This window comes from Chenopodium album, chromosome 23, assembly GCF_948465745.1.
Source record: "Chenopodium album chromosome 23, dcCheAlbu1.1, whole genome shotgun sequence".
NCBI classification, from domain to species: Eukaryota; Viridiplantae; Streptophyta; class Magnoliopsida; order Caryophyllales; family Amaranthaceae; genus Chenopodium; species Chenopodium album.
The window spans coordinates 24,354,457-24,371,297 of NC_137856.1; the positions used below are offsets into that span (position 1 = coordinate 24,354,457).

Below are 16,841 nucleotides of genomic sequence, written 5' to 3' on the forward strand. Positions count from 1 at the left end.
ATAATAAATTGTTCATAATTTCAACACTAAATGTTCAGAAAATTTAACTTTCAACGTATTATATTTTACTTTCAACCTAATAAAAATAGACATTTCATAAAAATATATGAACACTTCAAAAATGAACATTTAGTTTTAAAAAATGAACACTAATAAAATGAACATGTAACAAAAAGTTATGAACATTTAGGATATTAAAAATGAACATGATTTTCATACAAATTCAAATTCATTGTATATAATTATTAATGAAAAATAAAGATAAAATAAATTGTTGAAATATGTTCATTTTTTATGTATTTAATATTAATTTTTGGTGTACTAAATGCTCATTTTGTAAAAGATGTTCATTTTTAAATTCCTACGTGTTCATTTTTTTTAACAGAAATTATATTCAAGATCGATTGTAATTATTTAAACTCTAAAAAATTGAATATACACCTTAAATCTAATCTTGATTCATCATAGAGAAAATAATTATTAATTTGTAACATGATTAGAAATCAAAAGAAAAAAATCAAAAGTAAGAGTCTAAGAGAGAGAGAGAGAGAGAGAGAGAGAGAGAGAGAATGACTACAAATTAAGCAATACAATTGATATTCATTAACAATAAAGAAATTTAATTGATATTCATCACAAATTCATAATAATTTCAAATAATCAAACAATAATTCATCATGCATGATCAACGAAATCATACAAAATAGATAAAGCCAAATGATTAAATCTGAAACTCATAAATTTAGAAAGAAATGAGTATACCAATCAAAACAAGAATTACTAACTCAAAAATTTATATAAACGAAGAAAAAAAAACTTTAAAGATTGAATGAAAGTGAGGTAAAGAGGAAAGAGAAAATTTTAAATTGTGAAGAAAATTGAAGAGAGAGAAAAATAATAGAGCTAATGAAGAAGAAGAAAGAGAATTAAGATATAAGGAAGAAAAAAAATAACGTATGTTTATTTTAACATACTATATGTTCACATTTAATGCTGTTACAGCTAGCTTGGCTGCACTAGAATGCAGCCAAGAATTTGTGCCCAATGGTTCCTTTAATAATGCAAGTGTTAAGAGTACAACAATCTAATTTGGGCTGGCCAAATTAATGGGTCAAAAGCCTCAAAGTCTTTCAAGGGCTTCTCCATGCCTTATAAAGACCACATTGCCTAAAGTCCAAACCAATCCCATTTGCCGCTTGGTCCAAATAAGCCCATGGATGGGGCCCACATATCTGATTGGTATAAATACACCAAAATCTTATAAAATAAATTATACAATACAAAAACACTTCTACATTTGTTACACTAGTTTTTATTGAATTCTCTCCTTGAGGAATAATCATGCGTACTGACGTAGGCATTGGAGGGGTTTCCTCGGACACACCAGCGAAGCCACTTAACGTGTTATCTTGTACAGCTGTTCTTCAGCCCATTCTCATACGACCTTAGCCCAGTCTTCTACTCACGAATAAAGGTTAAAGTTTTGACCACATTATTTCACCCGAAACAACTAGAAAATCCTAATTTACTTTCAAAGCATAATTCTAGTAGCCATCTAAGCAAAACCTGAAAGAAACAAATGGGACAAAAATTGAAACTGAAAGTTTGGTTAAACTTTATGGCAAAGGCTTTTTAGCGTCGATAATTCTTTGTAAAACAGCCATAACACTTTCTCGTTTCTTCTTATGAATGGATATATCATCAATTGTTGGAAAGCTATTGAGACAAACTTTCACCTCCAACTTGAAATCATTTGTAGAGAGATATGTGCTTTAAGTCAGCTCATTGATACTTTTCATTAATTTCAAGACACAATTAACAAATGGAAACAAGTAAAAAAGAAATTCCACCAAAAAAAAAAAAATGTAAAGCCATAATCTTATACACAAGATTTCAATCACAATTATCAACCTTTACGGTTACTAATGCTTTCTGTGTTATTATAAATACCTTTAGGTATCACACAATAAATATTTGAAATTCAAAGACTAATGATATACAGGCTCAAACTCGAAATCAAATACTGTCCAACTTCATATTGAAATACTATTCGGAATTCCTTTGCCTGTAAGTCCCCCAACTTTGGTGTAATCTGATGTGTTTGGATACAGTAAAGTGTATGGAACTTTAACCGGTCCCTGTCGATTTTTCAATTTCTTGTCATTGTTCCTTTCTGTTATATTCTTTTCAATATCTGATAGCTTCATCTGAAATCTCTGAAATGCAGCTAGTGGTTCAGCATCAGAAGTCCACTCAGGGGTATCCCTCTGCCCAAGGTAGATCTCATCTGTGGAGTGACGCGACAAAATTTCAATCAATGAAACTCCGAGGAGTGTCTGAAACTGAGCTGTTATTGTTTTCAGAAAGGCTCTGTCAGGATCAGACTCGAGTTCAGCATATTCTGGAGTGCCTGGCTGAGGCATGAAGCGCCTGCTTACAGTAGGCCGGTTTGGGAGGTACCCTGCATAAGGATACTGTCCGAAATTGACAGCAGCATGGAGTGCAGAAGCAACCCATATGATGATGGTGCATGTCTTTGTAAGATCATTCCTGGTTTTCATTTCCGACCACCATGGTTCATCTTTCTTATCACCATGGCCTACATAGCGGATTTCTTTCCACCACGATTGCAGTTCAGGATCTTTTTCTACTAGGTCATCTGTTGGGTAGTAGCAAGAGCAGTAATCATTCACCCATGTCTCAATTGCAGACCAGATTTCTAGCCCGTCAACTGCAAATGGATAATCTTCGATCAATAACTTCAGACCATGGGGTTGGCTGGAATCCTCAACTGCTACCCCTCTGAAATAATACAAAAACAATGTGGTCAGACCGGAAAAAATGCAGTGCAAGCTGCACATTAGTTCTAAATAATATATCAGCATGGAAATACCGTTTAAGGAGATCAGCAGGAAGTGCTTCATCATTGAAAACCCAACTTTTGTATATGAATGAGGACATTTCCATTGCATATTTCGCTGGGAAGACTGTTCGTTCCAGCACTCCACCAGCATTGATGAGGATTTGCCTAGCCAAGGCATTAATGTTCATTGTGTCGCGGAAATGGGGTTGCAAAAGCTTATGAATTGGGTGAATAACACTCATCTGTCTATTAGTTGCAATTATAAATGGTTCTATTATAGCATGGGTGTACAACCTGCAACAACAATCGAGTGTTACTGTTAAAACTCTGAAGCCTGAAGTATCAATTTATGCATAAGGTCAATGTAGCCTTTGTATGTCATGAATATTACCAATGACAAATGAGCTGATGAGTGCCAGAATCATTGACAGCCGCGTAAGCTTTAGCTAACTGCCACACCGAGGCTTCAACACCCTCTTCGGCAGGAGTATAAACTTGACTAACAGCACCATGTTTTTCACCTTGTGGATGAGGCAAGCTGAGTTCAATTGCCAATGGCTTCAGTGTACCATCATACTTAAGAAAGAGGATTGTCCTTGTCGCGTATGTCTTTGTGGGGGTAGAGTTTATCCGCGTTAGGTATGGCATTAAAGTATCATGATGATCTAATATATACAACCTGTTGCTTTTAATCGCCTATGGTTCACCATCATAATAGAGAAGTCAAGAGAATTGGCAAAGGAAATTAAATAAACTGTACTTATCAACGGATTAATAAGATGCAGAGACATGTTAGAGATGACAGCCTTACTTGATCTGTGGAGTATCCATCCATGTTCTTTTCAATGTGCTCCCTGGTTATTTTACTGTTTTGATCGCCATAGAGTTTTGGATCCAGCTTGCTCTTCGGAGGAAACTCCTACAAAATATATAGGCGCGTTATTATATGAATGTAATAGGTAGAGTAATCATCAAACTACATTAGTTATAAGAAGCTTTTATATTACTTCAAGACGGCTGATGAGAACAGGATTCACTCCAGCTAACATTTCGCGACCAAACTCCTCATCAGTTCTCCAAGCAGAATTTTCCTCTAAGATATATAACAAAACAAAGCCAATTTTAAGACAGAAATTTTAGCATTCGTTCACTCAATATGTTGATTCATAACTCGTAAAATGATGATTTTCAATGCAAATTTAAGTTTTATGATACCTTTGATAACATCAGGTATAGGGAATTTGAGAAAATGTTCACCATCACTTCGGATAAGTTCCTTAAGCATTTCCCATGGGACCCTATCTTTAAGTTTCGTGAGTGCCCCATCTGGTAGCTTGAAGCCTCCCTTGTAAAGATTAATGACATCTTCGAATGAGTCAAACTCATTAGGCGTTTTATCACATATGGATTTCAGCTCTGGTAGTAGTATCTGAACAAGAGATTTCAAGGCGTAAGCCAGAAAATCTGAAAATTTGATGTGTCCAAACCGCTCATCTCTTGGAACGTATATATCAAGACTAAGAAGTGGCAATCGACTTTCTGTGTTTGGATCTGCAATAGACAGTAAACCAACTGTTGTTAATAAGATTATTGATTGCTGCAATGCAGCTAATACACTGAATTCTACTGATTGAAGACATGATGCTAACTTGTTATAAGAAAGTACTGAAAATCAGTTTACTGACCAGCTTTTGTTGGTTTACGGCCTGTTTTCCCTCTTCGTGGATAAGGGTATTCACTCGAGCCCCCAAGAACAGGACGCGCATACTCTTTTCCCTTGTCAGGCAATCCTAAGTCATTGTAGTAATCATAATCATATACTCTGTCCCATTCTTTAAGCGTGCCTTTTCCATCACCTCGTAGATTCATAAGCTCTTCTTCTCTATATTTGCGTAATGCTTCTGGTGTCTCATACGGAAGATAGGTCTGATGCAGCAAAACACATGATTATCAGCAAAAGTTTCAAATGATACTTGGAGCATATTTTTACTGAGAATTTTCGAGTAAGTTTAGTTGGATCTGTTTCATCCATTTTGCTTTTCCTTACCAGCCATTAGTCATTGTATCGTTTACTTACTGCTACTGGCTACTGCCATTCAACATACTCAGTTAACCAAATTTCAGGATAAAATCATCTTTTCATACAAAGTACACTTAGGGGGTGTTTGGTATAAACAGTGTTAATGAAACAAAAAGGATTCAAATAAATAATAGGGGAAAGGGTAATGATAAGCGTTACCCTTACTATAAGTTTGGTATTTTAGTGGAATGGAAACAAGTTGAGTAGATTGTGATTGAGTAAGGAAACGTATTTTGTTTCCACTACTTTGTCGAGGATAACAAATAGGGGGATTTTGTTACCCTTAGAAAACGATATCTGTTACTTTTATCCCATACCAAACAACTAGAAATGGAAACACTTAATTGAATCCGTTTCCTACATCTAAAATCATTAAACCAAACACCCCCTTACATGTATAATGTTATAATGTGCTTTTTCTTATGTTACAATGTGTTTTTAGGATGATGTTGTGTACTTTACATGTACTGTAGAACAACAATTGCATTCAACAAACCAGGTATAGTTTCTAAATTGCGTAGCCACCCACCCAATTCCAAGTTATGCTCTACCATTTTCTTTGTTCTTTAATTCTATACAAAACATCATATGTCAGATACGGGTCTGGGCCGCACCCGTCACGGGAGAGTGCAAGTCCACCACTTACAAGACCAAGGAGGTTCCACCTCAAAACCATATAGCAATGAGGGGAGTAGCCCTTTGGTATTATATATTGGTGCCCTTTAGTGTTTAGTGTTTTTATTGTGGGATAAGAGAATGCTCACATGCGGGTTGTTCATGGGCTCAACATCATATTTCGTCAATCTCTCTAGGAACGAACAGATCCATGGATGGTGTGAAGAAGATAAGGTGTAATAAACTAGCTTATTTGTCTATCGCATTATTGGGAATATAATCGGTCCATGGATGGTGGTTGTGCTAGTGTTGTTAATGCATTGACATTATTGTACAAGTAGTCAATGTTAGCTCTGTCTCCGTCTTTAAAATTGTTGTATGTATGAAGGTGGTGAGGCCGGTGATCAAGCATTTTACAGGAGGTAGCTAATATTATAAGATTGGTGATATGGTTTTAAAATCCCCTTGTATAACAGTAATAACACACTTGTATTAATGTATTAATCAAGTATAGTGTTATACAACTTCTTAAATTAATTGCACTATTGTAGATTAGTCAATAATGTTATAAGTATAAGTTGGCAAGTGATTATAAGATTGATGTATTTTTTTTATTTCTCGTATAGCACACCAATAATAATGTATTGGATACGGATATATCTACTATCACAAAATAAATAAAATAAAGATAAAATTATATCTTGTTCCTTTGACCAATATTTTTTTTTTTTTTTTTTTTTTTGACGAGACCAATATAAAATAATAGTAGTAGTAATTTGCATATATTTTTTTTTTTGACAGAATTTTTGCATATATTTTTATATAACAAAGAAAAAATTACTAAATTAAAATAGATAATCAACATATATCAAATTAAGTTAATTTTAATTTTTTTTTGAAACAAAATTAATTTAAATTATCAAAATTTGTTCAGATGAAATTGACCTAAATATAAACTAATAACCTTTCAAAAATATATATATATATATATATATATATATATATATATATATATATATATATATATATATATATATATATATATATATATATATATATATATATAAACTAATGCTACATAGAGTAATTATTAGGTTGTGATTATTATATTTACAGTACCTACACTAGTTTTTCGTAAAATAAGATGTAGGTGTATGGTATATATACCCAGGTGCATAATAAATGGTCGTCGATCAATGAAAATGTAATAAGCAAATTACTCCGTACCTTGTTGGAGAAGAAGACGCGATTGTATTTGTAACGATGAGCAGGGTAAACCCATGAATTGCAGACAAAATGTACAGGGCCATGTCCAGGAACATCTAGCTTTACAGTTTTGAGGTAAAATTGACTATGATGATGATTTTTTATGATAAAAGCACCAGGAACACCCAATTTGTCGTGCCACTCAAATGTAATATTGAATGTTGTTTCTCCAGCAGTAATTGGTGTTATTGTTGATACCCATTTTTCTACGTATGCTGATTTCCCCAACTTTCCTCGTAATCCCTTTCCTGTAACAAAAATTGCAATACGTCGGTACGGTATTGTACACATATTAGAGAATAAGTTTCCTTCATTAATTGCTACAAAACGTTATTTTATTTTGGTATGATTCTATGCAAGTGACGTGTGCTTTAATTTCAACAAATATACGAAGGTATATACATTTAATTTAAAATTATATCAAAAAAAGGGGTCAAAGTTAAGAAAAAATAAGTCAAATAAGTCACTTATTATGGGACGAATGGACTGAATACTATCTGTTATTCATTTTTTTTTTCCATCCGGTTCACCCTTTGGACTAATTCGGATTCGGGGATCAATTTTGAGTGGTTAGGTATCAGTCCCCTCCCAATTATTGTTGCGGGGATCGATTATTCAATATTTAGTTTAAGGGATATGTTAAATATTAAAGACTTAAAGTCATTGTATCAGTTAAATAAAAGTTATAAAAAAAATTTGAAATTCTAAATGTACTTGTATTATTATTATTTTATTAAGGGAATTAAAAAACGTTGAAGTATGTAGTCCTTTGGACTTTGGTTACAAAAAGTGAAACGATAGAAATTTAGAAACTCATTAGGATTATTTGTTTATTTAATTTAAATCAGGTAAAAAAGCTTAATACGGATTATAATACTTCTATATTTCTCTACGTCTTTACCATCCAAAAATGTAATCATAAATAATAATGATTTTTTCTATTTCAATAATAAAAAATAAAAAATCATAATGATTATATTTTATGAATATACCAATAATTTTTTCAAGAGACTAGAGACTTGTGGTATCCCTTGATAGTTGATATATGATGGAATTTCTTGTCAATTAAGTCATTTTCTTAATAAATCTCTATTACTCCGTATTACTCAAACAACGTTTTAAAGTAGATATACATAATGATATCTTATGAAGAAAAAATTTATGATGGTGGACGGGACATTAAGACACTTCTCACACAAGTTACAAATAAAATCATATAACTACTATGGAGTATTCCCTCCAACTCTTTATACAAATCTTTGATCAATAATTTTCCTTAAGAAATTAATTTTTTGAAAATATATATTTAAATGAGCGTATTGTCTTATGTATTGATAAATATTGATTCAAGTTACTCTTCAATCATATAATAACGACTACAAATGAGACAAGCATATAAACACAACTATACTACCAACCAAACGATTACTCTCTGTCTCCTAAAAATTGCCTCGTAACTTTTGTTCATTTTTTTAAGAGGAAGTGAAAGCTAAAGCATATGTAGTAAGTGTAGTGGGAAAGAAAATAAAGTTCGTCAAAATTAAATAATGGTTTCATATGTCTACTTAATATGAGTTTAACACTTAAACATAACAAGATTAGGAAATTGTGCAATTTTTAAGAGACGAGGGTAGTTGATTGTGAACCTTTTCCAAGATATAACGACATAAAATCACTAATCACCCATATGCATGTGAAGTTGAATTGGGTGGGGTGCAAAAAAAAATGAGCAATAATTTAAAATTGTATAGTCCAATTCTATATGTAACAATTAGGTCCACTAACATATTTTGCAGGCTAGAATACAGAACTCAGGTATTCATTCATTTCATTTTGAATCTATGAACCACAAATAATGAGTTTGTTTTTAAAATTATGGGTTTGGAAAGCCAGAGTAACCTTACCAGGGTCAGATTGATCGGCACTAATGAGTTGCAAGGAAACACCCTTGCCAACAAGCTCATGAATACGATCTAGAAGCGAGGCCGGGACATCGGTGAAGTCGAGCACATTCTTTTTCATCAAAACGACCGTCCCTCTAATCTTCTTAATGTTACTATTCTCATGTGTCTCGTTAATATTGTTGTTACGGGAATGGTGTTGGCTCTCTTCGGCCACGCCATTCCCGACTTTATAAACATTTTTTCGGCCGCAGATTAATATATCTGCGGCCTTATTAATGATGTTTGAGGTGGGGGAAGAACTCATCTTTAACTTCCACAGGGGAAGTTGGAAAGAGAGAGCTAGAAAAAAGGACAACGGGGATTGCTTAGTTGTAGCAAAAGTAAGATGTTTGATGTGAGGAGAACATAGATCCTTTGGCAGCTTTATTTATTTATACAAGTACATGTAAATTTTACATACTATACGGAGTACAAAGTACTTTTTTCTTTTTTAGTATATTGTTTGTATATCAATTTTTTTAATGAGAATAATGGACGGCGAATGTTCCCTTAATATTTATATTAAGGAAATTTTGCAAAAAAACCAACTTTTAAATTTTTTTTTTTTTTTTTTTTTTTTTTTTTTTTTGTGCATAAAACCACCTTTTAAAAAAAAATATTACAATAGACTATCAATTTTAAAAATTTTGTTGCAATTTACCACTTTTTAGCCAAATTTATCAATTTTTTTAAGCAACAAAATTTTTAAAATTGTATACATTCAATTTACAGTAATTTACTGTACATCAATCGGGGGGTCACTTTTATCAAATTTAGAGTTAATTTTACAATTTTTTTGAGTAACTTTAAGCATAAATATTTTATAACTTTTATTTATGTCAAGGTAACTTTTATTCATATTAGGGTAACTTTTGCTCATTTTAAATTAACTTTATAACGAAGGTACAATATTTATTGTATATCTGATTTTATTTAAAAGTTTGTCTTTACGGAGTACTACATACTAATATTCTCCTTATTAGTGATGTGCATATTATATTTTCTCTCCTCCCTACTTATATCCACTTTTACTTTTCAGATTTTTTTTTTCAATAAAAAAAAAAAATATTAAAAAAAAAATTCAACCTACCTCTTCATTTCCTCAACCATTGTTAAGATAATAATTGGAAAATATTGTATAATATCTTTGGGTTTCCTAGTTATGTTAATATTCTATCTTATTCCTATTATGTTAGGGTTAGGAATATCTTTGTAACTATATATATTCCTCTTAAGTGAATGAGAAAGTTAAGCCGTTCATATTATTTTGACAACCATAAATTAATGTTTTTGTAATATTTCTCCTAAAACTTTGTGTACATACACATTCCAATACTCTTCTTTACTTTTACACTTTTAATGTGGGACGACAACACTTTCACTCACATGTCCAGGGTTTGCTCATAGGCTCAACACTCCCCCTCACATGTGAATTGTTCATAATACTAACACAGATCACAACACAACCTAACTTGGTTCTGATACCAAGATAAACGGGCATGGGCCGCACCCGCCATGAGTGTCCACTATACGAGTCCAATGAGATTTCACCTCAAAACCATATGGAAATTAGGGTAGTAGCCCCTTAGGACCTGTTCTCATACGTTGAAATTCGGTTCAGTTCAGTTCAGCTCCTAATTCTCTTCTCTTATAAAATATTCATTTCAGTTCAGTTCAGTTCAGTCAATGAGAACAGACCCTTAACCTTATAAAGTGGACACAATTATCTACTTTACTTTTACACTTTTTAAATGTGGGAGAATACTTTCACTCACATGTGAGTTTGCTCATTGGCTCAACATAAGAGAGTATTAAACTATCAAATGTTGCAACTAGTAGTAAGTGAACGAAAGAAGTACGTATATGTTTAAACATTGAGGAGAATAGTTTTGGAATAGGCACAACAGTCAACATAATATTAGGGTAATGAGACGGAGGGATTACCATTTAACCCTCTAAACGTTTTTTTATTAGTGGTAAGTACTTGATGAATTGGAAAATTAAGCTGTAAAGTGTATGTGGAACACGTTGGATGTTGATTTGTGGGGTTAATGAAGAATAGTAACCTTTATCTCTTAATTAATTGAAAATTTAAGTATCGATTCCTTATTTGTAGATCGATATATCTTGATTCTTCCTTGAATATTTCTCATATTTTTTTTAGGTTACAACTTACTCCTGTACATGAATCACGTTTCATAATATTCTTTGCCATAAAATGGCTTGCGCTACTTTCCACCTTCCTTAACCTTTTCCCTACTTGCCTTTGATTATTATAAGGAATTAAATCACCATTGTTTAGAAAAAGAGAATAAAGCATGCATCTTTACGTTTTAGATTTGACATTATTTGTCTCTAATAACAAAAAAAGAAGATAAGAATGAAGTCGGGGAAGATTCAAGTCTATAATCTTGTAAACTTTGTGGAGCTTTATCAAGGGGTAATGACACAGCCGTGTTCGTGTGGGTAATTTTGTTAATCTGAGGTGTTACAAATCTTACAATACATAATAACTTTTTTCATGGATATATAAGAAATATGGTTAAATTTACCTTCAATAATCATAATTTATTCTATTATGCTTTTTTTACTAACTTCACCAATTCACTCCAAATGTATATATTCACTCCTTATGAGGGTGTTGGTGGGAGAAATGAAAGCATGAAAGACATCGTTTTGCATAGATTCTTTTTATTTGAGAATTAAAATATAATTAGATACAACTTGAGAAATTAATTAGTTTTATAACTTTTAATTATTGCAATTCATTTTCATAATTATTCAAATTCCACACATAGTATATAAAAATGGGAAAAAAAATCCCTACAAAAAGTTCCTAATTTTAAATAAAAAATTTTACCCCATTATTTTCTTTTATAATTTTTTTAATACTTCAATACTTTTTTAAAAATTCAAATTAATTCATTTGTCTAAATCTCTAAAACTATGTATTAATCAAAGTGTAACACTTTAAAAAATAACATAGAGCGAGTACATGTATACAACGTGCTTAATATTTTGTCCTATTTGACTTTTTACGGTCTTCAAGACGCGTTTTATAATGGCTTTATATACGTAGAGCGAGTACATGAATACAACGTGCTTAATATTTTGCCCTAATTGACTTTTTACGGTCTTCAAGACGCGTTTTATAATGGTTTTATATCCATCTTCATACATGTAATAATTATAAAAACTAGATATGAGTAACAAAATTTACAATGAGACGAATCCATTATATCCCTAATGACTAGCCAAATGGTGTCGACCACTCACTTCACATATAAGCACTTAATTTAGGTTATAAGGGGTTATGGCAATGAACAAATGAAGTTACCTTGACAGATAAATGATAAATAAAATGGAAAAAATGGAGTTAATCTCATTAAAAAGTAAAACTATTTAATAATCAAAATAATAATTTAAAAGAAGAGGAGTTACTCGAATGAACAAATAACGTTTATTAATTAATTTATGTTACTTGTGTACTAAATTGGGTTACTAACTTACTATTATGGGTAAATTAAGGTTATTTATACCAACAATTACTATTATTTTTATAAGCAAACATGTCTGTCAAAAAGTGAAAATATATTAGCAAGCATGATCACACCATATGACTAGCCACACATGATCGAAACTTATTTTCAGTTCAGTTCAATTCAGCTCCAATAAGTTCAGTTCCAATCAGTTCAATTCAGTTTAGCTCTAATAATTTCAGTTCAGTTCAGTTCTTATCTTTATCTCCCTCTCTCATAAAATATTCAGTTTAGTTCAGTTCAGTTCAGCTCAGCTCCAATAAGTTCAGTTCAGTTCAGCTCAATTCAGTCAATCAAAACAGGCTCTTACTACTAAAAAGAAAACTTGGGAAAAAAAAAGTATTGATGTCTTTGTTGACTACTCTAAACTAAATTATACGAAGTACCAATTGTACAATAGTTGTTCACAGTTCACCAATACTAAGAACTACGGGAGTACGAGCCTGTTCCGATTTACTGAATACAACTTAAATGAACTGAATTGAATTGATTAGGACTGAAGTAAACTGAACTGAATTTATGAGAAAATGAAATTAGGAACTAAACTAAACTGAGGGCCTATTTTCTCCTGCTTAATTTAAGTTTAGTTCAGTTCATAATTTCCTTCTCTCATAAACAATTAAGTTCAGTTCATAATTTCCTTCTCTCATAAACAATTAAGTTCTGTTCATTTCAGTTCAGCTCATTTCAGTTCAGTTCAGCTCAGTTCAATAAATGAGAACAGACCCTGATTAGAGCTGAACTGAACTAGTTTACTTTTAGAATTAAATGAATAATAGTCAACTATTAGTGTACTTACTACTCCGTACCTAATTAAACAGATCATATGTGCTCACATCTTTAGAATAAAAATTTTAAAAACAGATTTATTTAAATTCTTTGTAATAATTCAAATATTTGTATTAATATACTAAGCTACAAGAACGTGTTGGTATATAATAAGAATTTTTTTCCCTGAAATTGGTTGTGGGAATCACCTAATCACACTTGTTAAATTTTAATGTTTTAATGATTTTTTTTTTGGTTATGTTTTTATGAATTATAAAGGGATAATTATTAATTGTTGCATCTTTTTAATTATATTTTTGTGCTCGTAGATCCATTTATCCTAATCTTTGGTGATAAATAAATGTAGTTGTAATTTTCTATAATGAAATTGGTCATTTAAATAGATGTTCACATGCAAAAGGAATCCTCCAACAAAGATTTCATAAAGAAAAATTGTTTGGTATCATCTTATCATACAGTATACACGCCACCAAGGTTCCATTTGATAAGTCGTAGTCCGTTTTAATTTTCCTTTCCAATGAAGGTAAACATGATTTCTTGTTCCTTGTTCTTTCCGATTTCTTTCCTTAACTGTTTTGTCCCGCGGACCACTTCGCCATGCACAACTTGTACTCTTTCTATTTTCTTTAAAAATCGTAACATAATTTAATTTTTTAAAATTGAAAATTAAATTCAACATAATTTTAATTTGAAAATGATAATCTTTATTTCCCTTTTCATCGTATGAGTTACTTTTTTCTCCATCTAAAATAATCTGCATACTTTTCATATTACTATTAATAATAAACCGATGAAGCAATTAATATTTAAAATTATGATTAGCGCATAAATTTTTTAAAAAGTCTATGATATTTAGTAAAATAATTCCTTAGTTTTCTTTTTACTTGCAACATATGCAACCTCCAGACACACACTATTAGGAGGTCAATATGATTTTATCAAAATAAATTTAATACAAGGAATAAGAAAGGATACTTAAATATTTTGTGTGTGAAGATTATTTTCATTAATGTGTCTATTTACATCATTAGTTCATTATCTAAATTCTATTTCTAAAACATGTCATGAATCATGATGTGTTGCAGCAAGTAAAAGAAAACAAAGAAAATACTAGTTTGTAAAGCAATAATAATAATAATACTATCATATATATGTAGTAATTCATTCGTTACTGAAAGTTCAACTCACTAGCCTTTAATGAACATCTTTAACCATGAATAACTCCGACTGTGTATAAGTGAAAATTGTAAAAAGTTGGAATTTGGATTAATTATAATTAGCGAAATCTAATAAGATCTCACATGCTAATTTATTTATATTGTATAGCTCATAAGATGTACGTGTTCAAAGTTATTTTGTTTTGACCACATGAGTAGAAAGTGGGTCAAACTAATCTATAATTTATGAGAAAAGTGTTTAAGATTAATACATGGTTCCTTTATTATTATTTTTTTTTAAAGTTTGACACGCTTACTATAAAAGCAACAGGTGCATGAAAATTATGAATACATATAAGAGAGCGAGATGAAATATAAGGTGGGTGCCTGTAAGAAAATGTGATAAGTAAGATAAATTAAGGAGGGAGTATTACTTTAAGAAAAATGCCTAAGCTATTTGCTTTTCTTTCAAGGAAAAAATTGATATTAGTTTTCATTCTAGACTTGGTTCTTGTCGTGATTAAAACCTACTTTCAATTGCATGCCTCTACTTGTTGAATGTGAAAGATTCTATGACTAAGAAAAATACAACAAACTATCAAAATAAACTAAATTGAGTCATATGAGAGTGAGGGATAGCACAAATTAGAGCTCCCCTCTCGATTCCAGGTGATCATAAGATCGATTGTTACCATCCGTTCTTGTGGCTCTCTAAACTAAATTGGATAGTCATTATAGAAGGTCAATATGTTCTTTAAAACTACGGTGGCGACTCTTAAATATTAAATTATCAAATATTCCAATATAATTGTAGCGAGAGGCCCTCATGGCGTAAATCTCCTACACTATGCACTTTTTTTATTTCCTCCTTAGTTTTTTTATTGCACCATGAGTCCATGAGGGATTTCACGCTTGTCAATGCATTACTTTAGCTATTAATATCTTCAATTATATTTTTGTAAAAATTATAAAAATTTGATACTTGAAAAGAAGATTTAGAGACGAATGATCCCACATGACTATATTTTTCTTAATGGATAAATCACAAATGATGGTCATAATACGAAGGAAGTATAAATAGTTCTCTCTAGCTAGAAACTCAACTTGGAAGCTAAAAGAGGGAGAAATTAGTTAAATAAAGCTTTTACTATCACGAGTTTCATCATCTCGCATCATTGTCTACCACTTAAAGCGCATCATAGTTATCTTCCTTCCGTCTTTGTTTCTTTCTTTCTTCTTTCATCGATCTATAGTTTGTCAAACTTATCACTAAAGATACATACAATTATACAAACATACAAATGAATGATAATACATGTAACAATGACCGTTGTTCGTGAAATCAATCTTAATCATATAGATAAACAATTCAAGGAACTTACATATGTCTATCAACTCTTTGCATTTTAATTTCTTGGATAATCTGTTCAAGAAAAATGTTTGATTAAACAGATCATTTGTCAACATCAATCAACAAACTATATCCTTTATAGTCCCTTCTTAAGTAATCTATTTATTTGTACATGAATACATCATTCTACTTGTGGTAACTTTTACTACTACGTATTTCTCTTATAAGAGTTTTAACTTCTCCTACGCGCTCTCTTATTTGATGTGGTGTATCTTCTTGATTAATCAATTATAATCATGAACAGTCATAAACAATTTCACTCTTCTACTATGCAATAATACAAGGATCGGTCTAGTGGAAATGTTTACATCTTACAGTCATGATGTCTTTAGGAAAATCTTTCGATTTAGGGCCTGTTCACATTTACTTAATTTCAGTTCAGTTCAGTTCAGTTCAGCTCTAATCAGTTCAGTTCAGTTCAGTTCAGTTCAGCTCCAATCAGTTCAGTTTAGTTCAGATCTTAATTTTCCTCTCACATAAAATATTCATTTCAGCTCAATTCAGTTCAGTTCATTTCAGCTCAGCTCCAATCAGTTCAGTTTAGTTCAGTTCAGTTCAGCTACAATCAGTTCAGTTTAGCTCAGTTTAGTAAATGTGAACAGGCCCTTAGTCCCTCTTATAAGTTCAATTAGAGGTGTCAAAAGTACACCTGACCCGATCCGATCCGAAACCGATTCGAAAAATATCCGATTCAGATTTGAACTCGCGTGGACATAACAATTTAGTATGACTCAACTTTAAAATTTTACCCGACCCGACCCGACCCGATCATATCAAACCCGATCCGATTATCCGAATTAACACCACTAAGTTCAATATCTAAGCACAAAGTCTTCTACGTAAGGTTATGTTCAGTCCTCAAATGTGAGACAACTCACGCTTGTGTATCACACTTTATTTTGACTTTCAATATATATACTATTCAAATCATACTCTAGCAAGGGTGGTGGCCAATGTGTTATGCAATATGTATAGTGCTTGATCTAATGATGAAAAACTATATGTTTATTGTTTTTCAGCTTTGTTTCAACAATGTATGATGACAATATCATCCTCATAAAATCTGCCCTCAAACTAAAGTCAATGAAGCGTGCTACTTCATTACTAACACTGTGTTTGGATACAAAGTGAAATGGACGGAAGGAAGATAAGAGAAAAACAGGAATGCATCATCCTTT

The 16,841-nt window shown here is 31.6% G+C and overlaps 1 protein-coding gene across 1 annotated transcript; it reads right to left on the reverse strand.

The window, feature by feature from the left end:
* Window positions 1–1,856: 1,856 nt before the first annotated feature.
* LOC145606791 (putative linoleate 9S-lipoxygenase 5) lies at window positions 1,857–9,121 on the reverse strand. The gene is made up of 9 exons (XM_081662621.1): window positions 8,729–9,121; window positions 6,786–7,072; window positions 4,549–4,789; window positions 4,079–4,414; window positions 3,871–3,956; window positions 3,675–3,782; window positions 3,255–3,559; window positions 2,894–3,157; window positions 1,857–2,802 (listed from the first exon to the last, which is right to left on the reverse strand). Exons 1-9 carry the CDS (start codon window positions 9,030–9,032, stop codon window positions 2,034–2,036), a joined length of 2,700 nt encoding a protein of 899 aa, XP_081518747.1. The 5' UTR covers window positions 9,033–9,121; the 3' UTR covers window positions 1,857–2,033.
* Between the last annotated feature and the right edge of the window lie 7,720 nt (window positions 9,122–16,841).